This window comes from Ursus americanus, chromosome 35 (assembly GCF_024610735.1).
Source record: "Ursus americanus isolate L20-20 chromosome 35, mUrsAme1.1.p, whole genome shotgun sequence".
Taxonomy (NCBI): Eukaryota; Metazoa; Chordata; class Mammalia; order Carnivora; family Ursidae; genus Ursus; species Ursus americanus.
In genome coordinates this window covers 4,728,076-4,755,445 of record NC_142161.1, presented here as the reverse complement: position 1 = coordinate 4,755,445, position 27,370 = coordinate 4,728,076, and the positions used below count along the sequence as shown (strand labels likewise).

The 27,370-nt window shown below is 45.9% G+C and overlaps 3 protein-coding genes across 20 annotated transcripts in view; 2 read left to right on the top strand and 1 right to left on the bottom strand.

Moving 5' to 3' along the window:
• The first annotated feature begins 639 nt into the window (after positions 1–639).
• PPP1R3E (protein phosphatase 1 regulatory subunit 3E) lies at positions 640–7,464 on the top strand. Of its 8 annotated transcripts, none has more exons than XR_015723101.1 (4): positions 640–1,569; positions 1,823–2,362; positions 3,983–4,122; positions 7,333–7,464. XR_015723101.1 is itself a non-coding variant. In XM_087859087.1 (3 exons), the coding sequence occupies exons 1-2, from the start codon at positions 1,153–1,155 to the stop codon at positions 2,243–2,245; spliced, it is 840 nt and encodes a 279-aa protein (XP_087715213.1). In that variant the 5' UTR covers positions 640–1,152; the 3' UTR covers positions 2,246–2,276; positions 3,983–6,470. The 8 variants fall into 8 exon arrangements, 1 of the variants encoding a protein (XP_087715213.1); XR_015723102.1 differs by lacking the exon at positions 7,333–7,464 and adding an exon at positions 7,108–7,242; XR_015723098.1 differs by lacking the exon at positions 7,333–7,464 and adding an exon at positions 4,417–6,470.
• Positions 7,428–27,370, bottom strand: part of RNF212B (ring finger protein 212B) — a 40,615-nt gene continuing 20,672 nt past the window's right edge. For 2 of the 10 annotated variants that reach the window (XM_045802729.2, XM_045802731.2), the window contains 5 exons: positions 22,893–22,932; positions 22,508–22,608; positions 22,194–22,255; positions 8,276–8,418; positions 7,428–7,577 (listed from right to left, as the gene is read on the bottom strand). In XM_045802729.2, coding sequence (XP_045658685.2) covers positions 7,428–7,577; positions 8,276–8,418; positions 22,194–22,255; positions 22,508–22,608; positions 22,893–22,932 — 496 coding nt within the window. Of the gene's footprint in view, positions 7,578–8,275; positions 8,419–19,455; positions 21,670–22,193; positions 22,256–22,507; positions 22,609–22,892; positions 22,933–26,881; positions 26,931–27,370 lie in introns of those variants that run through there. The other 8 variants (XM_045802734.2, XM_045802735.2, XM_045802733.2 and 5 more) reach the window with 8 other exon arrangements.
• On the top strand, positions 11,166–26,989 carry HOMEZ (homeobox and leucine zipper encoding). 2 transcript variants are annotated; one of them, XM_045802728.2, is made up of 3 exons: positions 11,265–11,398; positions 16,555–18,179; positions 23,673–26,989. In XM_045802728.2, exons 1-2 carry the CDS (start codon positions 11,359–11,361, stop codon positions 18,153–18,155), a joined length of 1,641 nt encoding a protein of 546 aa, XP_045658684.1. In that variant the 5' UTR covers positions 11,265–11,358; the 3' UTR covers positions 18,156–18,179; positions 23,673–26,989. The 2 variants fall into 2 exon arrangements, with proteins under 2 accessions (XP_045658683.1, XP_045658684.1); XM_045802727.2 differs by lacking the exon at positions 23,673–26,989 and having other exon boundaries at positions 11,166–11,398; positions 16,555–19,422.

The window sequence follows — 27,370 nt, the reverse complement described above, 5'->3', positions numbered from 1 at the left end:
TACTAGTACTCCCTACTCTTTTGATGGCTATTTATAGGAGTTAATATTTGTAAGACTCTTACAAGCATACCTAGTAAATTGTTAAGTGTTATACAAAATCAGTAGGGGATTTAGGGGAAAATAATACACAAAATACTTCACTTTTTTCCCCCACCAATGTAGAACAAAATGAAGAAGAAAAAGCCAGCTCTGTGCCCCTGTTGGAAGCTCCCAGTGGAACTAGAACTCCACAGTCCCAACTGCAAGAGAGTTGTGTGTTCATTCATTCAATAATTTGAGAGCCTACTATGTGCTGAAACTGTGAATCAGACACAACCCCTGCCCTCAAAGGGCTTGCGGTGGGGTTGGAGATCAGAACTCTAATCTACCCTTTCACAGATGAGAAAACTGAGGTCCAGAGAAGTTATGCCACGCTCAAGGTCACACAGCAAAATACTACCAGAGGTGAGACCAGAGCTGTCTTCCCACAATTCAGCTTAGAACTCTTTTCCAATGGACGACCCACCCTTTTGAGGGCCACATCTCAGCTTCTATTTGAGACACTGCCTAGTTTTTATGACCTGTCCTTCTGTGCACCCTCTGCAACCCCCCTCCAAAACCTGAAGCCTGGGGTTTGGAAAAGAAAATGGTGAGCCGAAGAGAAAGTCACACGCTGGGCATTTTGAACCATCCTCTACAAGAAAAGGAACGGTTACTCTGCCCTCGCTTAAGCATTAACTCTTCCCCTGCCAGAGAGGTTGAAGCCGTTTAAAAAAAAAAAAAAAAAAGCCTGAGTGGTCTCACTCAGGACCGGAAGGTGGATCCCCGCCCCCTGGTACGCGGCGAAGACAGATGGGGAGCCACCTGTCAGAGGACTGTGGGCGGGGGCCGGGGCCGAGAGGGCCGCGGGACCGGAGTAAGCGCCGCTGAGCGCACGCTCAGAGCAGACAGCTTGCAGGAGGCAGGAGATGATGGTCTAAAACCCTGAGAGCTGATGGTCAGAGCGGGGGAGAAATGTAGTCTCAGCTCCTGGTGGAGGATCCTGGAGGTGACAGCAAGGAGAGTACGCAACGGCGAGGGGCGGCTTCTGCGCCGACGCCGGGCAGTCGGGCGAGAGGAAAGCAGGGCAACGCGGCGGCGCTGCGGGCGGGCTCCGCCCGGGCGGGGGGTGCCATGTCTCGAGAGCGGCCCCCCCGCACCGACATCCCCCGCAACCTGAGCTTCATAGCCGCACTAACAGAGCGTGCCTACTACCGCAGCCAGCGGCCCAGCCTCGAGGAGGAGCCGGAGGTGGAGTCAGCCGAGGGCGGGACGCGCCTTGGGGCCCGATCCCGCGCTCACGCTCCGAGTCGGGGTCGCCGGGCCCTTTCTGCGCCCGCCGGAGGCGGCGGGGTCCGGGCGCCCCGCAGCCGCAGCCCCGACACCCGCAAGAGAGTGCGTTTCGCCGACGCACTCGGGCTGGAGCTGGCCGCGGTGCGCCGCTTCCGCCCCGGAGAGCTGCCCCGGGTGCCGCGCCACGTGCAAGTCCAGCTGCAGAGGGACGCCCTCCGCCACTTCGCGCCGTGCCAGCCTCGCGCCCGCGGCCTCCAGGTAGGCAGGCGGCAGCGGCACGCCCCTTTCCCGGGATCTCCCCGACCCGACCGCCGTGGGCGTGTGGGAGAGGATTTATCAAGCAACACCCATCTCCATCCCCAGCCCTAGACTTGGTCTTGCTCATTCGTTTTGGGGCCACTCTCTCAGCTAGGCTCCACTCCGACTGCGCCACGCCGTGGTCGGCCTCGGATTGGTCCAGTGCCTCGCCCTGACCCCGCCCCCGTCTCTCCTCTCCTCCCCCTTCCCCCAGGAGGCGCGCGCGGCCCTGGAGCCGGCCAGCGAGCCCGGCTTCGCCGCCCGCTTGCAGGCGCAGCGTATCTGCCTGGAACGCGCCGAGGCGGGCCCGCTGGGCGTGGCCGGGAGCGCGCGCGTGCTGGACCTGGCCTACGAGAAGCGCGTGAGCGTGCGCTGGAGCGCCGACGGCTGGCGGAGCCAACGCGAGGCACCCGCCTCCTACGCCGGCCCGGCCCCGCCCCCGCCGCGCGCGGACCGCTTCGCCTTCCGCCTTCCGGCGCCTCCCATTGGGGGCGCCCTGCTTTTCGCCTTGCGCTACCGCGTGACTGGCCACGAGTTCTGGGACAACAACGGCGGTCGTGACTATGCTCTACGTGGGCCCGAGCACCCCGGGAGTGGCGGAGCCCCGGAGCCCCAGGGCTGGATCCACTTTATCTGAGACGCCTGGGCCGACGGCGGGGAAACCAAAGGCACCCAGGGGCTGGGGGAGCCCGAAGATTTGGCGGGGAGGAACGAGAGAAACCGAGATTGGCTGGGAGCTGTCCAAGAGAGTCAAGTGGGGAGGACGAGGAGGATGGGAAAAATCAAAGGGGTGTGGGGAGTGGGCGGAATCAGCGAAGATCGGAGAGATAGGGGTGGAAAAACAGTTGGATGTGAGCGGTAGGAACCCAAAGCATAGAAGAAAAGAAACCAGAAAGGGCGCTGGAAGGATTAGAAAAAAAGCAAAACACTGGAGTTTAATGGTGATGTCCTATACCGTGAGTTAGTACTGGGAGAAAGTAAGTGGGTTCGTCAGACCTAGGCATTTGAAGATTAGGGTACCTCTTTGAGATTTAGGAGGTATTTTGTTTGAAGTAGGAGCCCACCCTACTGATGTCATTTGGATTGCCAGCTCATTCCCTCTTATCGCCGTTGCCACCTCAGGTCCCCCAAGTCCTGCCCATCCTAGCTTTATACTCAGCCATAATTGCCTTGCTTAAGTCCCAGGAACTTGGCCATTGCTCCACAATCCCTGACATTATGACAGGATTCCCTTGTCATTCCCGACTATCTATCCTGGGCTTCATTTTCCCCTGACTGGCTGGGTAGTGACGGCAGACTACAATCAGAGCTCCTTCCTCCTCCTCCAGGCAGCCCTGGGGATTAAAATGAAGGCAAAACCAACTCCAGGCCTGTCCTTGTAGCCAAATAATGCCGTGCCTGAGGAGTTGGTACACTCAGGGGCTTCCAGGAAAATGCCAGCCTTACCTTTCTGGGGTGCCTTTTAATGACCTCTAAGCACTTTATGCACTGTTTGTCAAGGAACAGTGAATCACAAGAATCACTGTAATGATTCTGCCTCAGAAGGAGTCACTGACTAGCTGTATTACTTTGGACAAAGTTCCTTTACCTCTCTGGGCCCAGTCTTCTTGGGAAATTAGATTTTGACTAGGTGATCGGTCATAGTCTCTTCTTGCTTTGACATCTTATGATCTATGAGTGACGGCGTGAAAGAAGCCACATTCTCCAACCTACCGTTGGAGTGCTACAGTTCAGAACACACAACGCTCCCAGCATGTGGTTGGGGCTGAGGATGGGTCCTCCAGTTTTTGACACAGATACTCCAGAGCCCAGGAAGCATCCTATAACCAGCTTGCAGCCTGATGGTATTCCAGGGCCTTTTTCAAACTGCAGCTCATCCTCTGCCCCGTGCTTTTTGCTCTTGCCCCACAGACTTCCAGTCTAGGTACTTTGAGACAATTTGGGGCAGGTGCATCTCTGTTGGGGAAAGTGATGTTTGGGAGCCCCAGAGATGAAAGGAAACAATGTTGAGGCTCTCTTGGGAATAAAGGATTATGGATATAAGAAATGGAAAACATTTCAAGTCAAGAATCAAAGCCACTTAGTACTTAAATGGCGCCAGAAGATGGCAGTCTGTTCCAAACCCTGAGCAAGTGAAATGAGATAGCTGCACTCTTCTACCCATTCACAATCATGCCTTCCTGCTTAACCTCTGCTGGTAGTTTTTCCTTTCCTCTTGCCCTATTCCTAAGCTCTTTGCTTTTTTCTCTCCTTGTCCCTTTCTCTCATCACTTTCATTTTTCTTTTAGCATATAGGGTATTTACCTTCGTTTTCTCTTTTCAGTTTGCCTCCATCTTCATCCTTGGTGATATTTGCTATTCCTTCTCCCTCCAGAAGGGGTGGAGAACCTACTTCCTTTTCTCCAAGACCGTGGTTGATCGACCTTCCTCCCTCAGGCTCCTTCTTGACAGTCTTCTAGAAGGGAGAAGAGGGAAAAGAAGCAGTTCCTGATGCAGATGAACAGCTGCTCCCAGGTAACCAGCTCCCTACACCCTTTTCTGTCTGTTACTAGTTTCTCAAAAATACCTGGATCCCCCTCTTCCTTATTACTGAGTCAGAGAGTGCATGCACATGTGCCCATACATGCATTCAGAACAGAGTATGGGGCGTGTTACCAGGCCCCTCCTGTCCAGAGCCTTAGTCCTTTGAAGGAAGATGGCCGACAGAGAGGAACTCTGAGTCGCTCCTCAAAGAAATTCCGGTTTAAACATCATCCCTACGTGATGAGGAAAACAAAGAATTTCATGCATCTTGTGGGTCACCTTCAGGTCGAAGTTCCAGCAGAGTGAAGAGAGAACCTCCTGGAAGCTACCAAGCAATGCGCTTTTTAGTCATCAATGAAGAGCCCAAGGGAGAATGATGGAGAAGGAGCCTGGGTCAAGGCTCAGTGTATACTCATCTCTTGCCTAATGTGTATGCACTGTTGTCATGTTGTATTAACAATCATAATAGCTCACATGTACTTATCCACTCAGGTCTGGTGTCTTGCATGCATTATAATCCTCAGAGCAACCCTGTCAGTTGAGAAATACTATCCCTGTTTTAGAGATGAAGAAACAGCTCAGAAAAGCTCAGTAATTTGTTCGAGATCATATCACTGGTAAATGGCATAGCTGTGAACTCAGAATCTCCAGAGCCGCTGTGTATAACCATGTTACTATATTTTTTCCCTTTAAAAACGAAACTGAAAACTTTGCCATATATAATCTTCTATTAGGAAAAGACCACAGTTTCTAACTGCTCTGCCTTCCCACCCTCCCAGTTTACCGAACTGGCTTCGAGAAGGCAAAGTGCTGAGGGTCCCAAGCCCCCATGCGGCGCTTGCTGCTCTCCCCTGTACCAGTGTCCCAGCGCTGCAAAATCAGCAAGGGGCCACACTGCCTGCCTGCTAGAGAACTTGGGAACCCACTTGAACTCCAGCTTTTCCATATATCGAGATTCTCTCCTGGCCCTAACCAACATTCTACACCTGTTGGTGCGACACCCCTTTCCACTCCCCGGACTGGTCTTGAACTGACCAATCCCTAAAGTTTCCACTAAAAGGTATCCCTGACTAGGACAGCTGCTGAGTGGTCTGTGCTTGGGCCCTCTCTGCGAGCTCAGGTATTACTGAGTGGATAAGTGTAAACTGGTTGGAGACCGGGAACTAAGGATAATCCATTTTCCCCTGAGCTTTCTCTGTAAGAAGTACTATGGCTTGCCCACCCCCCATTCTCAGCTTTATAGAACCAACACCTGAAACTTCTAGTTCTCCCCATATAGAGCTGCCCCAGGGCCTGAGGGGTAAGGTGATCGTCTAATCTGATATGGGAAACACTAGGAATTTGGTGGAATCTTTAGAGATGTGTTAGGTGTTAGGCATTGGGATGGGTCTTTCCCCTAGAGGCTAATGACTATATGAACAGGAGCAATTTCGTGTATAACTGGTCAGCTGTGGACTAGGCAGCGCTAGAAGAGAAAACATTACCCTGGTCGGGGGCTCGGGTCCTTGAGGCCACACAGCGGGACACTTTTGCCCGTTTCTCTCATCCAGACCTCAGATGTCTTCCTACACTTACCTGACAGCCTTCCTCTCATACTTTCATTTCTCTTTATGAATGTAGCTCATTTCTCTTCACAATAAGCCCTAACTACTGAACTTTTCCAATCTAACTCCCACATTCCCTTGCTTCTAACACCTGTGTTTCTCTGGAGCTCCTCTGGATCCTTGCAATCTGCAGGCCATAGAGTCAGAGACCTGGAAAAGCTTGTCTTTGGAGATCCCATGCTCCAGTACAAATGAGGACTCAAGACTTCAGCAGGGTCAGAGAATTTGTTAGTGCCGCTCGAGATGGGGCTTAACCCCAGCCCTCCTGACCATGTCCCACTCCCAGGCTACAAAACAGGCCTCTACAGTCAGACCCGCACTTTTTCATGGCGAGGGATAATATCACAAATGTTTCATTTTCTGCTGCTAGTTTCCATTCCCTTCCCTATCCAGGCATAAAAAGAAACAAAAGGCACTTGTAGTTTTCTCTGTTTTCCCAGCCTTGGCACTTCTTTGGGTGATATTGCTAAGGAACAGTGAAGTTGCAGAAAGACTGAATAATCCACCCATTGACTAGCTAACCTGGAGAGGAATTGAAAGTTTGCTCTGTGAATCCCCCCAAACCACTGTTCTCATCAGGCTCTCCCAGAGCATCCTCACCCTCTTCCCAGTGCAGCCCTGTTCACTGGGCCCCAAACCCACTAGTACTGTGCCTCACTTCAGCTTCCTCATGCAAATGCCCTCCCTTCTGGATAAAAGACCTCATATTTGAAATAAAGTCGAAATATGAAAGTATATCATAAAATACTGAGAAATATTGTTTGTTTGGGGTGGAGGGTGGCAAGAGACCCAGAAGTGAGATTTCTCTCTCCCACCCCCCATCTCTTGGTCATCTCATTTCTTAAAAGCCCTGTCTGCTGTTGTCCTATTGCTGTGCAAAAGCTGGGTGGGCAAAAGATATGGAGGAGTTGGGCAGCCCTGGAATAAGACCCCCTCCAATTGAATCCCACCACCATATTGGGTAGTGGTAGGAAAGTTATCAGGGCCCAGCTTTAGTCCCCTGGGGGCACCCAGCTCCAATTCCTGGTGCAGTTAAAGGGTAAGGCTTGGGTAAAAGTGCTGAGTTGCCCCTCAGGTTGGGGTGGGGCTCTTCTTCCTTGAGGGGGTCATCTAAGTTACATTCTCCTCCTTAAGCACTGAAGGAAAGAGCAAAGCCCCTTTTTTTCTGTCAAGGATAACCCTAAAGCAAAGCACAGGAAATGTGATGAAGAAGAAAAGCAAAGGCCTCTGTCTAATCCAGAACAGAGCAACAGGTATTAAAGTGAGGCATCCTTGAAAAAGATCAAGTTCTAACATAATATTGACTCCCATATCACCTGAAGGATGAGAGAATCCAGTTACCCACAAAATAATGAGACAATGTTTCTAATAGGGAAGCCGTAGCCTGAGACTAATCAGATGCTTCCTCATTACATCATAATGGCCAAGTTGTGACGTCATGGCCGAGCTCCCACACTTACGTTGTGAAACTAGGTATGCTGAAGGGTGGAGTCAGCATGAGGAGCAGACACCCAAAGAGAGGTAAGCAGGCACTTCCCAGGGTTTTTCTCCGTGGCTTATTGCCTAAGGTCCCTCTGTGGCTCTAATGTCTTTCCAGGCTTCTCCCTGCGAGGTCTGTCTGAAATCCGTCTTCCACAAGCTCCACCGCGGCTTCTGCTATCCCAGATCTTCAACAGTTGCAGTTCTGATTGGTCAGCCCTCAGCTTTTGCATTTCTTAGGAGACCGGGCACAGGATGGTGGAGTGTGGTTCCCCTAAGTGATGCAGAAACTTGCCATATCCATTTGGGTTGTCCCGGGGGTAGATACACGTTTTGGGGTGCCTGAAACACAACTTTTGGAGCCTTTGAAAAGAAAAATACATTAGGCACAAAAGTGAAAACAGTTTAGAATGAGAAAAGATAAAATTTTTAAGGAGCTGACAAATACCACATCATAAAATCAAGAAAAATAACAAATTTTAAAAATTATCTACTTGACAAGCATATTTTTTTTACAGTTTTGTTTTTGGGAGCGTGCTCCTCGGTAGCTTTTTCATATGGTTGTAATGTTTTCTGTAAGGAGTGTAGAAAGGTAATTCAGCGTTCTACATGACCGCTTTTTTAAAAATTCTTAGTGATTTAGGAAATTTTCACCATCACACTTTATAAGTGATAATGTCACATAATTTTTTAGGATTTTTGTCAAACTTGAAAAAAAACACTACCAAATTTCTTTGATATTATGTGTAAAATTTCAGAGCATTTCAAATTTGTAATGACTAATATACTCTGGATTGTCGACATTAGGATTAAGGTATAGGTATTAATCTGCTGGAGCTGCCATACAAAATACAACCCCCTGGGTGGCTTAAACCTGAAATTCTCAGTGGGGTCGGGGGAAGGGCTAGCCCAGTGAAGGGTATTCAGGAGGACACGTATTGCGTGGAGCACTGGGCGTTATACGCAAACAACGAATCATGGAACACTACATCAAAAGCTAATGCTGTATGGTGACTAACATATCATCATGATAATAAAAAAAATCCCAGAAATTCTCTTACAGTTGTAGAGCGTCGAAGTCTGAGATCGACGGATCTGCAGAGTTTACTTAATTCTGAGGTTCCTTTCCTTGGCTTATGGATAGCCATCTTCTCCCTATGGCTTCCCATGGTCTTTCCTATCTTTATGTCAGTGTCCAAATTTCCTATTATAAAGATACCAGGAATGTTGGATTAGGACTCACCCTGAAGACCTCATTTTAACTTAATTACCTCTTTATAGAACTTATTTCCAAATACGGTTACATTCTAAGATATCCGGAATTAGGACTTTATCAAATGAATGCGGGATGGGGGGGGGTGGACGACACAGTTCAGCCCCTAACACTATACTGGCTACTAAACTACAGAAGTAACTGCAAACCACAGTCATATACCGACTCAACCCAAACTAAATGTATCCCCAACTCAGTTTCCTTAGCCAATCCCAAAATACCCATGGCCTTTCCACTGCCACCTGACAAAAGGAGAAGTGTAATGGAGGGGAAGTCAGAAAGGAAAGAGACATCAATCTTAGGAAATTGCAGTTTGAATATTTTTTTTCAAGTTTTACAAAAAACCATGACCACGTTAACACATTCCTGGGGCTCCTCCAGTACTTTGGAAGAAGTCTGTGAAAGGGGTGGCCCTAAAACTTGAGTTTCCTTAGCTATATGGTAAATGTGCCTTTGGTTAATCCTGCTAATATCTAAGCCATGCAAAGGAAGAGAGAATTTTCACCAAAGATGGGGAATGAACATCTCTATGTTGAGGATGACATGACGAGTCCCCATTCTTCAGCACTAGTCTCTGGAAGAGCTGGGAAGGGTTGTTGTCTTGCTAAAGGTGGGGGTCCTCCCTTGTCTGATATTGTCACCCTGCATCTGTTCCTGTCTTCCAATCCTCATCCCAGTCCACTCCATCCCCTAAAGCTTTACGGTGAAATCCACATAAGAGGGAGGCTTCACGGGGAGCCTGGGTGGCTTAGTCAGTTAAGCGTTTGCCTTTGGCTCAGGTCATGATCCCAGGGTCCTGGGATGGAGCACCACATCAGGCTTCCTGCCTGCTTCTCCCTCTCCCTCTGCCCCTCCCCCTGCTTGTGCCCTCTCTCTCAAATAAATACATAAATAAATAAATAAAATCTTAATTAAAAAAAAAAAAAAAGAGGGAGGCTCCGGAAAAGGGGCAGATGAGTTTCTTCTTTCCTTGGACTTCCCCTCTCCTAAACTTGTCTTCAACTCTGCTCCCTACTCCTGAGTCTCAGGAGTGAGTGTCTTAATGAGACAAGAAAGGTGGCAGAGTTGTCCATCTTTCATATTTCCAAAAGCCCGTGATTAGTGTTGTCCAGGGTGCCTAACTGAACCGCCTATAGAGGGGCAGACACTAAGTTCCCACAGACTGCCTGGCTTTCCAGCCAGATAAGCATGAGTTCTTCCCAGTCAACCCAGTCTTATTTGTTTGGATTATGGGAGAACAACTTCTCCACTGAAAACTGAGGGCTGCTGCCGCCTGAAGTGTTTCACTTTTCTTTTTATTATATACAAACTCTTGGGGTATGGTAATAGTCAAGATTTAGGACAAAGTCTATGTATACTACCAGCCCCGGCTTAAACCCTGAGGGATCAGAAGTTTCTAACTCTAAAGCTGAGTATATATATCTTTCCTTGTTTACGCCTATTATGTTTTTGCTGGATACTAGTTTGAAGATTGTAGGGCTGGCTCTTAGGTTGAAATTTTTATTGAATGTAACGGGGGCTGGGAGGTGGGCAGGTACAAATACAGGCATAACATAAAATAGGGCTCAGTGTTGAAGTGGAAATACATTTCTGATGTCTGACAACCATGAAAGTGCTCTAGACCTTAAATTGGAGCAATAAAGAATCTGTAATGGGGGTTGGTTTTGGGGGGAGTAAATGGGAGGGATGATGTCCGTGGAATACAAAGTCTGAAATTGTTTTATAAATTATTGTAGCTATGTAAGCTATTAAGTGACCTAAATAGGCAAAAAGAGACTTTTTCAAAGACCAGCATATGAGAAAAAAGAATCACTTCAGAAAGTACTGGTTCCAAGTTTTAGTCTGAAGACCGAGAATCCTAAATTTACAGATTTTTGGCCCAAATTCCAAATATATGAACTTTTGGCCCACAACTTCAGAGTGTGTGACTACTTTGGTGAAAAGTCCATTTTAATGCCATCCCTTTCTTGATAGTGAAAACCGAGGTCCCCTAAATATGAGGCAGGGTTGCAGGTACTCCTCACTGGGACAGAGAGGAGGGCCTAGGGGTCTGGTGGGTCCCAAACAGGTGCCCCTTCCGGCACTTAGTCTTTGGGAACACCTCTTCGGTGTTCCGAAGGCGCCGGGCTGCTGGGATCCTCGTCTTTCAGGCGGCAAGAGATTTGATCCATCCGGAGAACAAGTTCCCGGTTGCTCTAGGCGCTTCGTTTACAGTGACGCTGCTGACGGCCCTCGGCTGGGCAGGCGCGGCGCGGCTCGGTTCTACTCGCGTGTATGGCTGGCAAGGGGATGCTGAAAAAAGTCTTCCTTCAGGAGGAACAAATGGCGAGTAGGTGCAAGGCGGTCTTGGACAATTCAACAAACTGCTGTGAATTCCTTGGGGGAATTCCGGGAGGACCAGGGCTCAGCGTACTCCGAAGGTCCGGCGCGGAAAGGTCGAAGGCGGGGGGGGGGGGGGGGGGGGAGGGGGGGAGGTACCATTCACAGCACCCTGTCCCCGGGGGACATCTTCCCTGCCCCAGGCAGCCAATAGCCACCCCGGCTGAGGCCCACGCAGCCAATAACCGACTCCAGCCGAGACTCACGCAGCCAATGGCCGACCCACTGCGCTCCGCCGGGGCCCGCCTGCCTACTTCCACCAATCGGGACTCGGGCCACCTTGGCACCGCCCCTGGAGCCCGCCCCACCCATCCGCCCCGCCTCCAACTCGCCCGAGCAGGGTTGGGCTAGACGGGCGCGCTCTGGGGGACAGGGGGGGCAGTCCCGGTCCCGGCCCTCCGCGCGGGTGGGCTTGGAGCAGGCCGCACCGGGCGGGAACCCCACTCCCACCCCGGAGGCCCCCTGCCCTTTCTCCCCCTTTCCCCCCGGCCCATGGTGCGAGGCTGGGAGCCGCCGCCCGGGCCGGACCGCGGTGAGTGATCCCCAGCCCCTTCGACTTCCCCTCCCAGCCCCTGTAAGATCTCCGACCTCCGGAGCCCCATCCCCACGTTGGGGGGGAGGAGAATTCTAGGCTCGAAGTCGCCGGGTTCTCTCTCGTTTCTCCTCTGGACTTTTCGGTTCCCTGTTGTAACTGGGGGAGGGTGAGTGGGTGTGTAGGGAGGAGGGGAAGGCTGGGTTGGGACGCCCTCCGCGAGGGGAGGATTGAGATTCGCCTGCTCCCTGGGGCTCATCGCCCCAAGTGCAGCAACTTTTTGTTCTCTGACCCAGTTTGGAGCCTTGTAGACTGCCTGCGAAATGGAGGATAGGAGAAACGTTTCCTTCCCAGGCCTCTTCTCCTCCCCCCACGACTACCTCCTGGCGACCTCAACACACTACAGAAATCTGGCCTTACTTCTGGGGAGCAGTGGTCTTTGGGAATGAAAGGTTTGGGAGAAACTGCCCCTTCTGACCCCCTACCCAGCCATACTCAGAAAACAAACCAGGAAAGTGAGAACCCGAATCCTCAGAGGTTCCTGGTTTTGCGTCCTAATCTGAGACTTCTAAACTGAAAGAAGACTCAAGCTGAGACCTGTTTGGTAATGTGGGCCCAGATCAGATCTTTTATCATATGAACCTCCTTCTCATCATACATTTGAAGCCCTTTTCTGTTATATGATTAGGACAGGTAGGTGGCAATGATTGAAAAAAAACAAAAAAAAGCCAGTTAAACGGGAATTTTTAAAATGATGCATACATATCTTAAGCATTGTCATTAAAAGTATGTTCGTTGCACCAATCTTTTGGGGTAGTGTCCAGGCGTTTTCTTTGTGTAAGTCTGCTGATTGGAGTTCCCAGTTGTCTTTCTAGTATAAACTGCACAAGCGAATTTCAAATCTGGCTGCGCCCTGAGAACTTTAAAAAGTACTGATGCCTGGGCCCTAGTCCAGACTAAATCAGAATAAGGAGGAGGGTTCCCTGGTTTAAGTTTCCCAGGTAATTCTGATGTGCCACTGCCTCTCATCTATGATTTCCAGGTTTGGTTTTTGTTTTTGTTTTTTTTTAATGCAGTGAGAATTTAAACATTTTGGAGCAATCCAAACGCAGAATACTTTTGAGATTTTTAAATCCCCTGCCCCTCCAATCTTTTACAGTTGCCTACTACTCCCCACTCAACAACTGTACACTCCTTAACATCTGACTTTGTTCTCATAGAAACAATTTTTAGTGCACTAATTTTTCATAGGTTTATGTGATATTTAATTACATTATTATATAAATAAATTTTAAAAACCAGGCATAAACAGGTTGGGAATCACACACAACTGGTCCAGGCACACAGGGCAGCTGAAGGAAGCAGATGATTTTGGCACACTAGAGACTAGCCGGCCAGCCTCTAGGACGCAGCACACTGTGAGTGTCGGTCACATAACCCAATGGATCAGTTAAGCCAGGCTCCTGGCCCAATTGAACACCTCTCCCTTCCACTCCACCTAATATCACCAATACCCAGTCCCTTATAGACTTAAATTCTCGAGTCTTCCATCCACTCTTTCCGTTCGTTCACATCAAGCTGTATGTTCCTCTTTAAGCAATTAGCATCACTCCTTTTTTATTAAGTTGGAGGTACATAAGGCAGAGGTTCTTAACTTGGGCTTCTGGGCAGTTAGTGAACCCTCTTGAGATTATATATAATGTGTAAGTTTGGATGTTTATGGGGGGTAGTCATAACGTTCTGAGGGTCCATACCTTTATCTGATTCTCAAAGAAGTTCATGACCCAACAAGTTGAGAAGCACATAAGTTGAACACCACTAAAGATTCTTCAAGGCCCTTAAAACTGTATCACCAAAACACATTTCAGTCAGTACTTCAGTTCTTCTCTGAATAAAGATATAGGGTAATTTTGCAGGATCATTAGTTTCTCATTTGAACTGTCTCCTGCTTTAACCATAAATCTAGGCTCAAGCCTAAAGTTGTGAATACCTCTTTTTCCTAGGATTGTACGTACACCTAGACTGGAAGTTTAAGGTAGTCCATTCTTTTCTGCCATCTGTCTATGGGTATGGAAAGCCCAAAGGGAAAGAAGGGTGTTATCCTCTCTCTCTCTGTTTTTCTCATTACATTTCTTATTAGCTACTTGAAGTAGCTAATCCAGCTACTTCAGTAAGGCATATCCAGCATATTTAATAAGGATACAAATTTAGTAATTATTCAGAATAGGTAATCCCACCATCACTACCATCTCTGCCCCTAGGAGTCCTTACTTCTCCAGTTTTGATTCCCTTCTTTTTGTACCCTTTCCAAATGGAGGCATAAGAACACAAGACACCAGTGTCTTCATTGTGGTTTTGATTACTGTGGGGGTCTACCCTCCTTGTTATAGGTCTCATGAGCCACTCTGGTGGTAGTTTCTTCCTACATCAAAGCCATATTCTTCCAGGGAGGTACCAGGTAGCCATACAGCTGTGCCTTGATTTAAGCCACCATCCTATATCAGGAAATCGTCCACAATTGTGTGTGTGTGTAATTGGAAAGCTGGATGTATACAGTACACCAAATATAGTATTTGCATTACTGCTTGTTATAATTGATATAATTGATACCATGAGAATCTGGACGATAGCAAACCACATGAATGAAAGCAAAAATGCTTCCTTGTAAGGCTTATAGCTGTGCCTGTCTTATTTCCTGTCTGGCAGTCTTCATCCTTACACTGGACTGCTTTATTCCTTATGCTACAGTTTTATCTAAAGTATAACTGTGTCCTTAAAAAACAGGACACAAATAAGGTTAAGCAGATGTCAAGCGTTGCAATCATAAAGTATTCTCCAGCTTAGGTTTCCTGGTGTTCCTGGTGGGCCACAATGTCTTAAGTGGTGGTTTAGCACCTGTCAGTTGCTCACAGGCTACTCAGCTGTGTCTGGGATGAACCTGGAGGGTACGGGTAGAGTGACTACTACATTGGCCATTCATCTCGCTATCAAAAAGGATTTATATTCAAATTATGGATTCAATTCTCCTAAAGTTGCGATTTTCATACTTTTTTTTAAAGCAGCATAATCCATTCTGGAATTAAATCCAACTCCCAAAATGTAAAGAGCATAAAATCATGGATACCCTGGTTTCCTCCACTGCGCATTAGAATTAGGACCCTGCAAAAAGAGATTGAAACCAATGATTTTGAAGAATGCAGACTTTGCTTCACTTCCCTCGTCTAGGAGGAGAATGGCATTCCCTGATATCAGAATCACCCTGTGATGCTGAAGTAATGAGAAAAGCTGCTATTTATTGAGCCTTTACTTTGTTCTAGACATCACAGCAACTGCATTTTTTTCATTTAGCCAAAAACTTGTGAGGAAAGTGCTGTTTTGACCGCCTTTCTGAGGGGAAACTAAGGCTTCCTGAGGTTAAATGATTTGTCCAAGGACAGGCCGCACTCTAGGAAGGGGCGGAGCTGCAGTTAATCTCAAATCGTCCTCATCCAGGCCTCCACCCCAACAGCTGCTTTAGGTGTTGGCTACACAGGACACCTAGCACATAGTAGGTGCCTGGTAAAAATACATAACTTTACAGACACTTAGCACTGTGCATTTCTTACACATGGAGAAACTAAAGCTCCCCTAAGTTCAGTAACTTGCCCAAGATCACATAGCTGGTAAGTGGCAGAACTAGGATTCAAACTGCAGGCTGGCCTTACTCAGGGATCATATTTCTACCCACTGTGCCATGCTGCCTCCATTTACCCTCTTCTCTTCAAGCCTTTGGGATCTGCATGGCCTTCGGTTCATTAGATCCGCTTGTTAAAAGGAAGTGGTGACTCATTAAAATGCTTCCAAATTTTTCTAATCGTCAGATAAAATCCCTTGATACCACACTGTACTATAACTTCCTGGAGTTTCTTAAATTCCTTGAGATTCTTCTCAGTTCATCATGTAGCATTTACGTAGGAATCCTGTCCTATCCTTAACACATCAGAGGTAAATATTTATAAACTCGGATGGGATTTTTCTAAGAGTAAAGGGTGACAGATCTGTGAAAAGAGTTTCTAATGCCCAGACAGGGAGCTGAGTTAAAATTTGGTCAACAGAACTTCCTAGGAAATAACCTGAGCAGGGATTTCAGGAATGATGCAGAGTCAGGGGCTCTCCCTGCAGCCCCCACACCCACAGCCCTGGGAGCAGTGGCGCTGCTGGGGACATTGCAGGACCTGGCTGCAATTCGTAGTGCATGTGCCCACCTGGCCCTGAGAAAAAAGCTGGGCTACAGAGATAAGAGTGGCAGGCCTTCGGCCCTGTGTGAAGGGGCTGTTACAGTCTGAGGGAGCTCTCCAGGCTCCCCGGAGAGAGACTGAGCTGTTGGAAGAGACAAAGGCTGGGGGGAGGGGCTAACCTTTGTTCCGAGGATGACTTGGTGGAAACAGTTCCCTCTCTCTACCCCCACAGGACCCCAAAACGCAGGAGGAGTAAGCCCCATTTATCCCAGATATCTGACCTCTTATCCTACCGAGAGAAAATAAAGCTTAGCAGGTTTGGGTTTAGGGCTTAAAGCCACCATCATTCCCCTCCCGGAAGGACTCCACCACTGAGAAGGGAAGAGGAAAGGGGGCCGGGGGCTGGGCAGAGGAACAGTGCTGTCCTGCCTTCTCCATACCTCCTCTCTCGCATTTCCCACCTGTCTCCACATTCTAGAGAGAATCATAAATTGTCAGGAGTTCAAGCATTTGCATCAGTTCTGAGATTACTGCACTTCATGTTTTTGTGGTTCAGTTTTCATCTTGTGACTCCTGTTCCATGAATTTAGAGGATGAAGGGAGATTGAATTAGAACCATAAAGGCAATAGAAGGAGGAGTTTTCCTCCTTAACCTCTAAAGACAGATTTTTGTCCTGCGGACAGTATTCACTAGTCATGTGACTTGGGGTAAATTTAACTTCTATGGACTTTGGTTTTCCCATACATATGACAGGAATTATAACAGGCTTATAAAGTTAGGAAAATTAAATGAGAAATTGTTAAAACACTTTAAAAGCAATCCAGCACGGTACACAGACAGCTGATGGTATTGGAGTCCAGCACTTTTGTTTGGCAGAAATTGAGCAATGGGCTGAAAGAGGAGCCCCAGTGATTGAGCTGTTTCTCTTCTTATTACAGCTATCTCTGAAGGGCACAAATCAGAGAGCACCATGCCTCCTAATAAAGAGGCCAGCAGTCTTAATAGCTCCCCGGCGGGGCTCATCTGCCTCCCTCCAATCTCCGAGGAGCTACAGCTTGTGTGGACCCAAGCAGCCCAGACCAGTGAGCTGGATGGCAATGAACACTTGCTACAAACCTTCAGCTACTTCCCCTATCCCAGTCTAGCAGACATTGCCCTTCTCTGCTTACGCTATGGGCTGCAGATGGAGAAAGTCAAGACTTGGTTCATGGCCCAGCGCCTCCGCTGTGGCATTAGCTGGTCGTCTGAAGAAATAGAAGAGACTCGAGCCCGAGTGGTCTACCATCGGGACCAGCTCCATTTCAAATCCCTTCTCTCTTTTACTCATCATGCAGGGCGGCCCCCCGAGGAGGTGCCTCCTTCTCCAATGCCACCTCCAGAACAAGTGGGTCTTGGAATAGTGCCCCTGACTCTTAGTGAGCCCACCCAGATGAAAGGATTGAAGGTAGAGCCCGAGGAGTCCTCAGAGCTGCTGAGTCACCAGAAAGCAAAGGAACCCCTGATGGCACCTGGCAGTGGGGCATTCCCCCACCAATCAGATTTTTGGCAGGATCTTCAAAGCAGTGGCTTCTCCAAGCAGCAGGCAGGCAGAGGTCCCAACCAGTCACATGGCCTAGGTTCTGCTTCCTGGAACCACTCCACAGCTGTCCACCAGCCACATGCTCGGGATAAGCCCCCACCAATCTCACTACTTGCTAGTAGTTGTAAGCAGGAGTCAGCATCTAATACGACTCCTTCTTCTTCCTCTACCTCTTCTTCCACTTTCCCGGTACTGGCTAATGGAGCTACTGCCACCTCTAAACCCCTCCAGTCACTGGGCTGTATTTCACAGCCACTGTCACCCAATGAACAGGCACTGCCCCCACATCTGGAGCCAGCCTGGCCCCAGGGGCTAAGACATAACTCAGTACCAGGTAGGGTTGGCCCTGCAGAGTACCTTTCCCCAGATATGCAACGCCAGCGAAAGACCAAGCGCAAAACCAAAGAGCAGCTGGCTATCCTCAAATCTTTTTTTTTACAGTGCCAGTGGGCACGGCGTGAGGATTACCATAAATTAGAACAGATCACTGGTTTACCTCGGCCTGAGATCATTCAGTGGTTTGGTGACACACGCTATGCCTTGAAGCATGGGCAACTAAAATGGTTTCGGGACAACGCTGTACCTGGTGCCCCTAGTTTCCAGGACCCAGCAATTCCCACACCCCCACCTTCAACCCGCTCCTTGAATGAATGGGCTGAGACACCACCTCTGCCGAACCCCCCACCCCCACCGGATATACGACCCCTGGAGAGGTACTGGGCGGCCCACCAACAGCTACGGGAAAGTGATATCCCTCAACTGAGTCAGGCGTCAAGGCTTAGCACCCAGCAGGTTCTGGATTGGTTTGACTCTCGATTACCTGAGCCAGCTGAGGTGGTGGTTTGTCTAGATGAAGAGGAGGAAGAGGAGGAGGAAGAACTGCCAGAAGATGACGAGGATGAAGAGGAGGAGGAGGAGGAAGATGAGGATGACGATGACGATGTGATCATACAGGACTGAGTCGAGGGGACTAGGGGAGGGAAGGTCTGTTACTAAAAGATGAACCAACTTAGTAACTGTTTAAACAAAGAAACCACATTTTTTAAATTACCTTGTGGCAAAGAACTGAAAAGCTTTGTGTTCTTGAGGTTGGGGGATCGGGGATGTAGTGAGGGTGGACCAGGGAGGATGGCCATAGGACCCAAAGAGAGGTGGGGACTGGATGAGCAGAAATCAGGCCTCTCGTCTCAATGAAGAGAGTGCTGAGGATCTGGTCTGAGCCATGGGCTGGGAAAAGGCTTTTGCCCTCTTCATGTCTGCTGTTGTTTTCCCTTAGTGTACTATGGAGAGGCCAGTCCTTGGCCCCATATCTACAGGAGGACTGGAAAGGAGGAGTAAAGAATTTTTATTCAATTGATGATTCCAGTGCATCCCCCGGTCCCACCATTTTCCCTGGAATGTAAGGCTGCCTCACACCCCTTTTCTTTCTGAGCACAAGTCCATGCATAATACAGCTAAGAGTCTTAGTATGACTCAGTCTCATCACAAGTCTTTCTTAACGCACACCAACTTGACTGTATGTTTTACCTTCGCTGTTACTGAGGTGCACAGGTAGCAGAATGTTTTCATTTCTCATACTGGGACCATTTTGCCTTGTACTTTTTTTTTTTAATCTTTTTCCAAAATGCCCATTCTGTTCACTATTTGTCTCAGGGTAAATCTTCCCCATGGAGCTTGTGAAAAGTTTAATAATTGGGTGGAGAATAATTTAGACTGGATATTTATTGGACGTGGGAATTAGGGGAAATGTCCTTTTAAAAAGTAGAATTAGGTCACAGAGGGATAGAGGAGAGGGATGGTTTCTACTTTTCGGGAGGTGGGTGCGGGTACGTTCCAGGTTTGGTTTTACAAACCTGAAATTCCCTCCTGCCTAGCTTGACGGAGACTAATTTTTCATCTTTTTTGGTGTTGGTTCAATTTGTGTCTGTAATTGAGACTTTTTCCTCTATAGGGTCTGTCTTGGGGACAGAGGGACTCTGGTCTTTAACTGAATTGGTTATTGATGTTTTAGAATGGTTTTCATCAGATGGAGTCAGATATAAAAATGTCAATGGGTTAACCATCTAGAAATAAGAGTGGAAGCCCCATATCGGTAGAATAAGAATAAAAGGCCACAAATAAAATTGTTTCTCTCTCCTCCACTTTGCCACTTCTATGGTTTAGAGATTAATGGAGCCAAATCCATTAACATTCTGATTTAGTACACTTTTTTTTTTTTTTTTTTTAAGCAGCAGGATATATTGAGGTAGATTCAGAAAACAAAAACTTGGGGCGCCTGGGTGGCTCAGTTGGTTAAGCATCCAACTCATGGTTTCAGCTCAGGTCATAATCTCATGGGTCGTGAGATCTGGCTCTGCGCTCAGTGGGGCCTCTGTGTGAGGACTCTCTCCCTCTGTCCCTTCCCTCACTCGCATGTACACATGCGCGCGCTCTCTAAAATAAAGAAATACATCTTTAAAAAAAAATTAAAAGAACAGAAACTTTAAAAGGCAGTACATCTGTACCTATCACTGGGCAGGTCTGTTTCCTGTAGCTGCTACAGCACAGGCTCTTGCCCAGAAGAGGTGTCTAGAAATGCCTTTTAAAACAAATTCAGAGTTCCAGAAAGAACAGGGAATCCTAGTTCAGCTTCAGGGTCATTCCCAGGACCTAATTCATTTCTGGCAGATGTTTGCTGTGTTTACGCTTTTTCCATATTTTTGCTGATGGCCTGCCTGCCAGTGGCTGGCCCATTTAATTCCTCATTTCTATTTAGTACGCAAAGAAGAATACAGGTTTCGTCTCAGTGGTGGTGGTCTTTGCCCATTCTCCCATTCTAGAGCTTGTAATATAAAACCAAGAGAGTTGCAATAACCATAAAAGGACGTCTTTATTTTATCCATATACTTTAGTAAGCTGAAAGTCTGGGTCTCCAACTGTTCTCCGACAGAAAGAAAAATCAGCATAGTTAAGTAGGCATAGAGGAAACAATAGGCAAACAGAAGTATAAGCGAGGACAAGGAACAGAGTTGTTGCTTATTAACATTGGCAATGGAAGAATATAACCAAAGCTAAAAGAGTGAAATATGGAAACGAACCACACTTCATGAGTATATTACCTCTCACCCTCAGTGATGCCAAGAATTGTTTTCAAAACCTTTACTGTGCGGGAAACGAGAGCTTCATGAGTGTGGGAGACATCTAAACATCTTCCTGAAGTACTAGCCTTATATAATGCCTGACCGTTTTTCTAGGAGGTAATACAGGGTGTATATGGTAAAGGTCAAGAGAGGTAAGGGCACAAAGTGAAACCAGGAAACAAGGCAGGGAAACATTTTCCAAGGCCATCGCTCTTAAGGGGTATTGGATGCTCTAGGCCTTCCTTAATGCAATATGTATAGATCAGACCTTGAAGAACCTTCATCTGGAAGTAGTCCATGCTTCTCTTGACCTGGCTAGTCCCATCTGTCTCTGTTCGTAGAGAGTCTGCGGCGGAGGGCAGGAAGGCAGATATGGGCATTTATAGCAAAAAGCGTAATTAAGGCCCTCTCGAACCATTATGTGAAGTTTATCAAGACAGCAAATCACCGCTGCTGCTTCCCCATAGTTTTTTCCACTGTGTGGTAACTAACTTTTCCAAACTTAAGATTTTATACACCTAGTGTGACAAAGGCTTCGTTGCTAATTATGAAACTCTCTAGAACACTTTAGTGGCTTATGGTAATAATAAGGCGGAATATTTAAAAAGCTATTTTGGGAGACCTGGAGAGGAGACTGGAGACCTGGAGACTATGCTGAGAGAGGAGTACCAGTGAGGCAGTATTCTCATGCCTCTGGGGAGGTGGCACTTCTTTTAGATAACTTCTTTTTGAACTTTATTATCTAAATTTTCAAAAACTACAAAAGTAGAGTAGTATAACGAGCTGACGAGTACCCATCACCCAACTTCAACAAATAACTCATGGTGAATTTTTTTTTTTTCATTTCTATTCTCTCTGTGTCCTATGTCCACTAGATTATACTAAAGCAAAACTCAGACAATCATCTAACTTCCTATCTTTAAATATTTTAGTAAGTTATCTCCAAAAGATAGACTATTTTTAAAAACATAACCAGAACAGCATTATGCCTACAAAAAAAATGATTAACAATTCCCTAATATCAAATATCCAAGGGGTATTCAGTTTTCAACTTTCTCATAAATGTTTTTGTTTTTTTACAGTTCGTTTCAATCAGGATCCAATTAGGGGCCACATATTTGTAGATGGCTTATGTGTCTCTTAATTCTTTCTCATCTGTAAGTTAATCCCTCCATTTGTGAGGATCTCAGGGATGTTATTTCCCCAGTGTTGCCTCTTAGGGCTTAGACCCTAATTTTTTGCCAATGAAAATATAGGGCATTTGGAATATGAGAGCAAAATATTTACCTACCTTAGAATGTCCTTGGGGTCACCAGGAGCTTGGCATTGAAAAATGGCCTAAATATCCTCAAAACCTGGGCCATAAAAGTTAACTTAAGAGGCAAGACTGGACTTTTCATGTAGAGCTCCTTACAAACCTCTCTTCTCGTTCCCATGCCCTTTTCCTCTTGTTGCCTACATCATATCAGAGTCCCATAAATTTATAAAGCATTATTCTAACCATCTCTAGAGAAGTGCAGTACCTCTACCCAAAAGATATATTCCATTGAAATACCTTTTTGTGGAACTTTTGGGAATGTTACTTGTGTCTACACACTTAGTTCACACTGGCCACGACCTCTCAGTTTAAAGCCATTCACTACCATGTGACCTAATTTTTAAACCCCAAGCTACGAAGCTAATCTGATAGTAGGACAGAATCTTTGAAATTGAGACCATCCTGGAAAATTGTGAACATATGATACCACATTTGAAACCCATGTCATTCTCCACTGGTTATATTCTACCACCTTAACAGGGGACCAAAAAGGCATTTCATGTGCAGGCCTAACCATGTGAGTTTTTCATACGCAGGCAAGTTAGACTAGCCAGGGCTCACCTGCTGAACTGGTAGCTGGAAACCAGGAAGACTCTCTAGTGGGGTTCTGCTTTCCCTCTGACCTGAAGGACAGAATTGAAATGGTGAAAGATAACTCCCTTGGGCAGTTCTTTGGCAGTGTTACTTATGGGTCAGGGTAAATAGGTAGGTCTTAATCTGTAGAACACTACTCAGAAGGGAAAAGACTTAGCAATTTAAGAGGTAGGATATAAAGTCCATTCTTTTCCTAACTTCTTTTCATCTTGAAAATCTTCCTTTTAGTATATATGTCAATGGCTGAAGCTCCATTCCTTTGGGAATGTTATTTAACATACCTGAGTTGTTGGGGGTGAGGACTCTTGTGTGGCCTGAATCCCCACCATTTAGGGATGGTCTGAAAGAAAAAATCCCCTGTCCAGAAGAGGCAGGTGAAGGCCTGAGGAGGGGAAATAGAAGCATTAGCAGGGAAAAGGAAGGTAAAGGTAAAAAGCATATGTCAAAGGAGAGCCTATATATTTAGACAAGATGGGAAATAAATACACTGCTTGCGACTGAAAGTAATTTGGACATATATAAGACACAGTACTATTAAATGCTCTCTTGTTTACAAGGTAGATTTATAAACTTCAGTGGTATAAGGCAGTAGAAAAGTAACCCCAGGGCTGCTGGCAGAGTGTCAGTGTGAACAGATGCCCAGTGAAAGGGAGCATAATTACTTACCTGTAAGATAGGCTGTGAGTAGAAGCTGGTGAAGGGGTTTCTGGAAAAAATAAAAATGAGCCTGTGAGATAACCCATGAACTGGAGGAGAGATTCATTCGAGTATACTTGGGACCAGGGCAAAGAAACCGGGGACCAAAGATTTTCAGTATATATGTTAGGCTTAGGGGCGAATAGCAAATGAAAAAGCTCACAAATCACCTAGCAGTGTCTCCTAAAGGTGCTTTCCTCTCTCTCTCTCTTTTAAAGATTTTATTTATTTTGAGAGAGAGAGCACAAACAGGGAGGGGCAGATGGAGAGGGAGAAGCAGACTCTCTGCTGAGCAGGGAGCCCCATGTGGGGCTCCATCCCAGGACTCCAGGGGATCATGACCTGAGCTGAAGGCAGACACTTAGCCGACTGAGACACCCAGGCCCCCCGTCTCTTTCATTAATTTGTGGACCAGGATTCATTACTGCCTTGATGTGCTCTAATATATCTGTGCATTGGTTTTCCCTCTAAGATGGGCATTACCAGGAAGAATGGCTATAGACAAAGGGTCATTAAATTAGTTAGGAGTGACAGCAAAAATGGTGGCATAAGGACCTCCAAAAGTTCTCTCCATAAAAGGAAAGAGAAAACTGGCAAAAATTGTCAGAATCAACTTTTTCAGAACTCCGTAAATTAACAAAGGGCTTGCAGCAGTCTGGGGAATGTTTATTCCAGAAAAATAGCCAAATGAGGTTAAGAACAATGGACTTTGTGGCATTTTAACTCGCCCTATTCCCATTTCTCCTCCAGCTCCGCGGTAGCCTTGAAAACCAACATTCTGGCAGTCATCGTGGGGATGGAATGGGGTTGGAACTCTTTCAAAGCCTCATTCCCAGAAAATAACCATTTGACCTGTCCAGTGGCAACTGGAAGACTCCACTTACAAGGCTGACTTTATTTGACCTGACCTGGAGCGCAAACTCATCAGGACTTGGAGCTTAGAGTTCACCACCTGTGAAAAGACTTTTCCCCAGGAGTGTTTGTTGTAAACAATTAGAAGCACTTTTTTTGGCTGCCTGAGGATGTGACTATCAATTGGGGCAAATAATAGGCTAACAGGAAAACACAGATGGAAGAGATGGGGAATGAGTTGTTGGGGACTCTGAAAACAACACATTCTTGGGATCTAGACCATAGGCATATGCGGGACTGTATGCATGCTCAGAAAAGACCTGAAAAGGCCCCAGTCTCTTACCTTGAGGTCATACAAGCAGGTTGAAGGCTAAGGCACAGTTGTCAATTGCCTGGTTAAGTGCTGAAAGTGAGCCCCAACACACACACAATCCCTCAGCAAAGACTGAGAGACTTACTGGTTCCAAGTGTTTAAGGGAATCTCTGTCCAATCATCAGCTGCCCACTAAACTAACTGAATAGAGACTTTGGTGGCTCCATATGACGATACAGCTTTTATAGAATTATTTTTAAAAAGTCACTAAACAACAATAAACAGCAAGAACAAAAAAAACCCCAGGGAGGGAGAAGAATCTGATTCCTAGAATTGCCATGTTATGTTATTTTAAATGTCCAGTTTCCAACAAAAAATGAAGTATGCAAAGAAACAAGAAAGTATGACCCATATAAAAAAATAAAGCATCAATAGAAACTGTCCTTGAGGAAGCCCAGACATTGGACTAAGCCCAGCCTAGACTTTGTCTAGACAGACTTTAAATCAGATATTTTATTTTATTTAAAAGATTTTATTTATTTATTTGAGAGAGAGAGCGAGAGCATGAGCAGGGAAGAGAAGGAAAAGCAGGGCTCCCTGTGAGCAAGGAGCCCCACGCGATGCTCGATCCCAGGACCCTGAGATCATGACCTGAGCTGAAGGCAAGACGCTTAACCAAGTGAGCCACCCAGGCACCCTAAATCAGCTATTTAAAAAAATATGCTCAAATATCTTTGGGAACCATGTCTAAAGCACTAAAGGGAAGTGTAAGTATAGTATCTCAACAAATAGAGAATACTAATAAGGAAAAAATATATTTAAAAGAACCAAATATAAATTTTGGAATTGAAAAGTATAACAAAAATGAAAACTTCGCTAGAGCAGCTCATCAGCACAAACAAGGAAAACAATCAGCAATTTGAAGTCCATTGAGATTATCCAATGTGAGGAAGAGAAAGAAAAAATAATGAAGAAAAATGGACAGAGCCTCGAGACCTTGTGGAACATCATCAAGTATATCAACACACGCATTATGGGATTCCTAGAAGAAGAATATTTGAAGAAAGAATATTTGAAGAAATGATGGCTGACAACTTCCCAAATTAGGTGAAAAAAATGAATCTACACGTCCAACAAGCTCAACTTCTAAAGAAGTCTGTTAGATTTAGTTGGTATATAATGTTGTTCAAATCTTCTATTCCATTGGTTATCTTCTGTCTAGTTGTTCTATTTGTTATTGAAAGTAGGGTATTGAAATCCGGTAGTTTCCCTCTAGTTCTCTTCAGTTCTGTTAGTTTTGCTTCATGTGTTCTAGGACTTTGTTGTTAGGTGCATTTTTTTAAGATTTTATTTATTTGAGGGAGAGCAAGTGAGAGAGAGAACGAATTGGGGAAGGGGCAGAGGGAGAAGCGGGCTCCCTGCTCTGTGGGGAGACTAAAAGCAGGGGCAGCAGTCAGAGCAGAGGGAGAAGCAGACTCCCCTCTGAGCAGGGAGCCCAACACGGGACTCCATCCCAGGACCCTGGGATCATGGCCTGAGCCAAAGGCAGATGCTTAACTGACTGAGCCACCCAGGCACCCCAGGCCATACATGTTAAAGTATCTAAATTATACAAAGTATTTTGTCCTACCACAATGGAATGAAATAAAAAATCAATAACAGGAGGAAATCTGGGAAAATTAAATATGTGTTGATATTAAACAACATAGTGCCAAATAACCAATGGTTCAAAGAAAAAAAATCACAAAAGAAATTAGAGAATACTTTGAGACCAATGAAAAAGCCAGAAAATACTAAACCTTATAGGACACAATGAAAACATTGTGCTTAGGGTGAAATTTATAACTGAAAATGTCTACATTAAAAATGCACATCTCCAATCAATAATCCAACCTTTTTTCTTAAGAAACTAAAAGAGAACTAAACCCAAAACAAGCAGAAGGAAAGAAATAAAGCTTAGAGCAGAAATAAATGAAATAGAGAAGAGAAAAACAGAAAATCAACAAAACCAAAAGTAGTTTCTTTGAAATGTTCAACTAGATTGGCTAGTCTTCAGCCAGGCTGTCCAAGAAAAAGTAGAAAGCTTCAAATAACTAAAATCAGGAATGAAAGAGAGAATATTACTACTAACCTGACAAACTCTCCAGAAATTCTACATTTTTCAAAGGGTGAATATGAAAGAATTGGAGGGAAACTATTTGATGATTTTCAAAAATGGTTATCTAGAAAAAAATGTGCAAATTTCACAATTGCCTCTTGTGAAAGAAAGGGAAATCCTCTGATTAAGTATTCTCTACGGACTGGCTAATGTCCTTGAAAATAGTAATAACAAAAATAGTTCTAAGGGGAAAGAGACAAGAAATTAAGTGAGTATTCTTCACTGGAATATTTTTAAGATTAATACACGGTGAAGAAACCTGATACCTTTCAGGCCAACATAATCAGTGTCTAGTTAACCTTCCTTTTAGACCTAACTTCTACTGCCATCTTGTGGCAACTTAAAAAATCCAAATCTATTTTACTCAAATTATCTTCCATCTCTTGACCAGAGGTTTTCAGTGACTTTCTATTGCTCAAAAAAAGTTTCTCCTTATCAGTTTGAGAACAAGAATACCATTATTTGAAAAGTAGTAATATATCTGTGGATACCTGGAATCAGTGTCTGGAAAAAACCAAATGGCATTATATTATGCACCGAAAATGCATAATGGCATTATATTTGCAGAGAAAACCAGAAATCTGCCGGTATCTACACAAAATATGTTGGTTTCTGACGCTTTCTCCCCCTTCTCACCAATATAAGAGTCCCTGGGAGTGCTTCTTCCCTGCAGGCCTCTGGCTCCCTGATGGACAAATATTAAATATCAATTAATAAATATATCCCAATTCTCTGGTTTCCATATTCTTTGTAATTTCTCTATATCTACACATTGAAGCCTCTGTTGTGCCAGAATAGGCATGCTAGTTCAAGAAGGATACACACATTATTCCTTCCAAAATGAATTATTACTGTTAGTTCAGTTATTGAACATTTCCACTACTTTCATCCCATTTATTCTCTGTGTTAGCTTCTTTCTTTTAAAAAGACTTATTTATTTTAGAGAGTGAGAGTGAGGGAGTTGGGGGAGGGGCAAAGGGAGGGAATCTTTCAAGCAGACTCCCTGCTGGGTATGGAGCCCAGCACGGGGCTCCATCCCAGGACCCACGAGATCATGAGATCAAGAGATCATGACCCAGCCAAAACCAACCCAACTGACTGAGCAACTCTGGTCCCCTCTCTGTG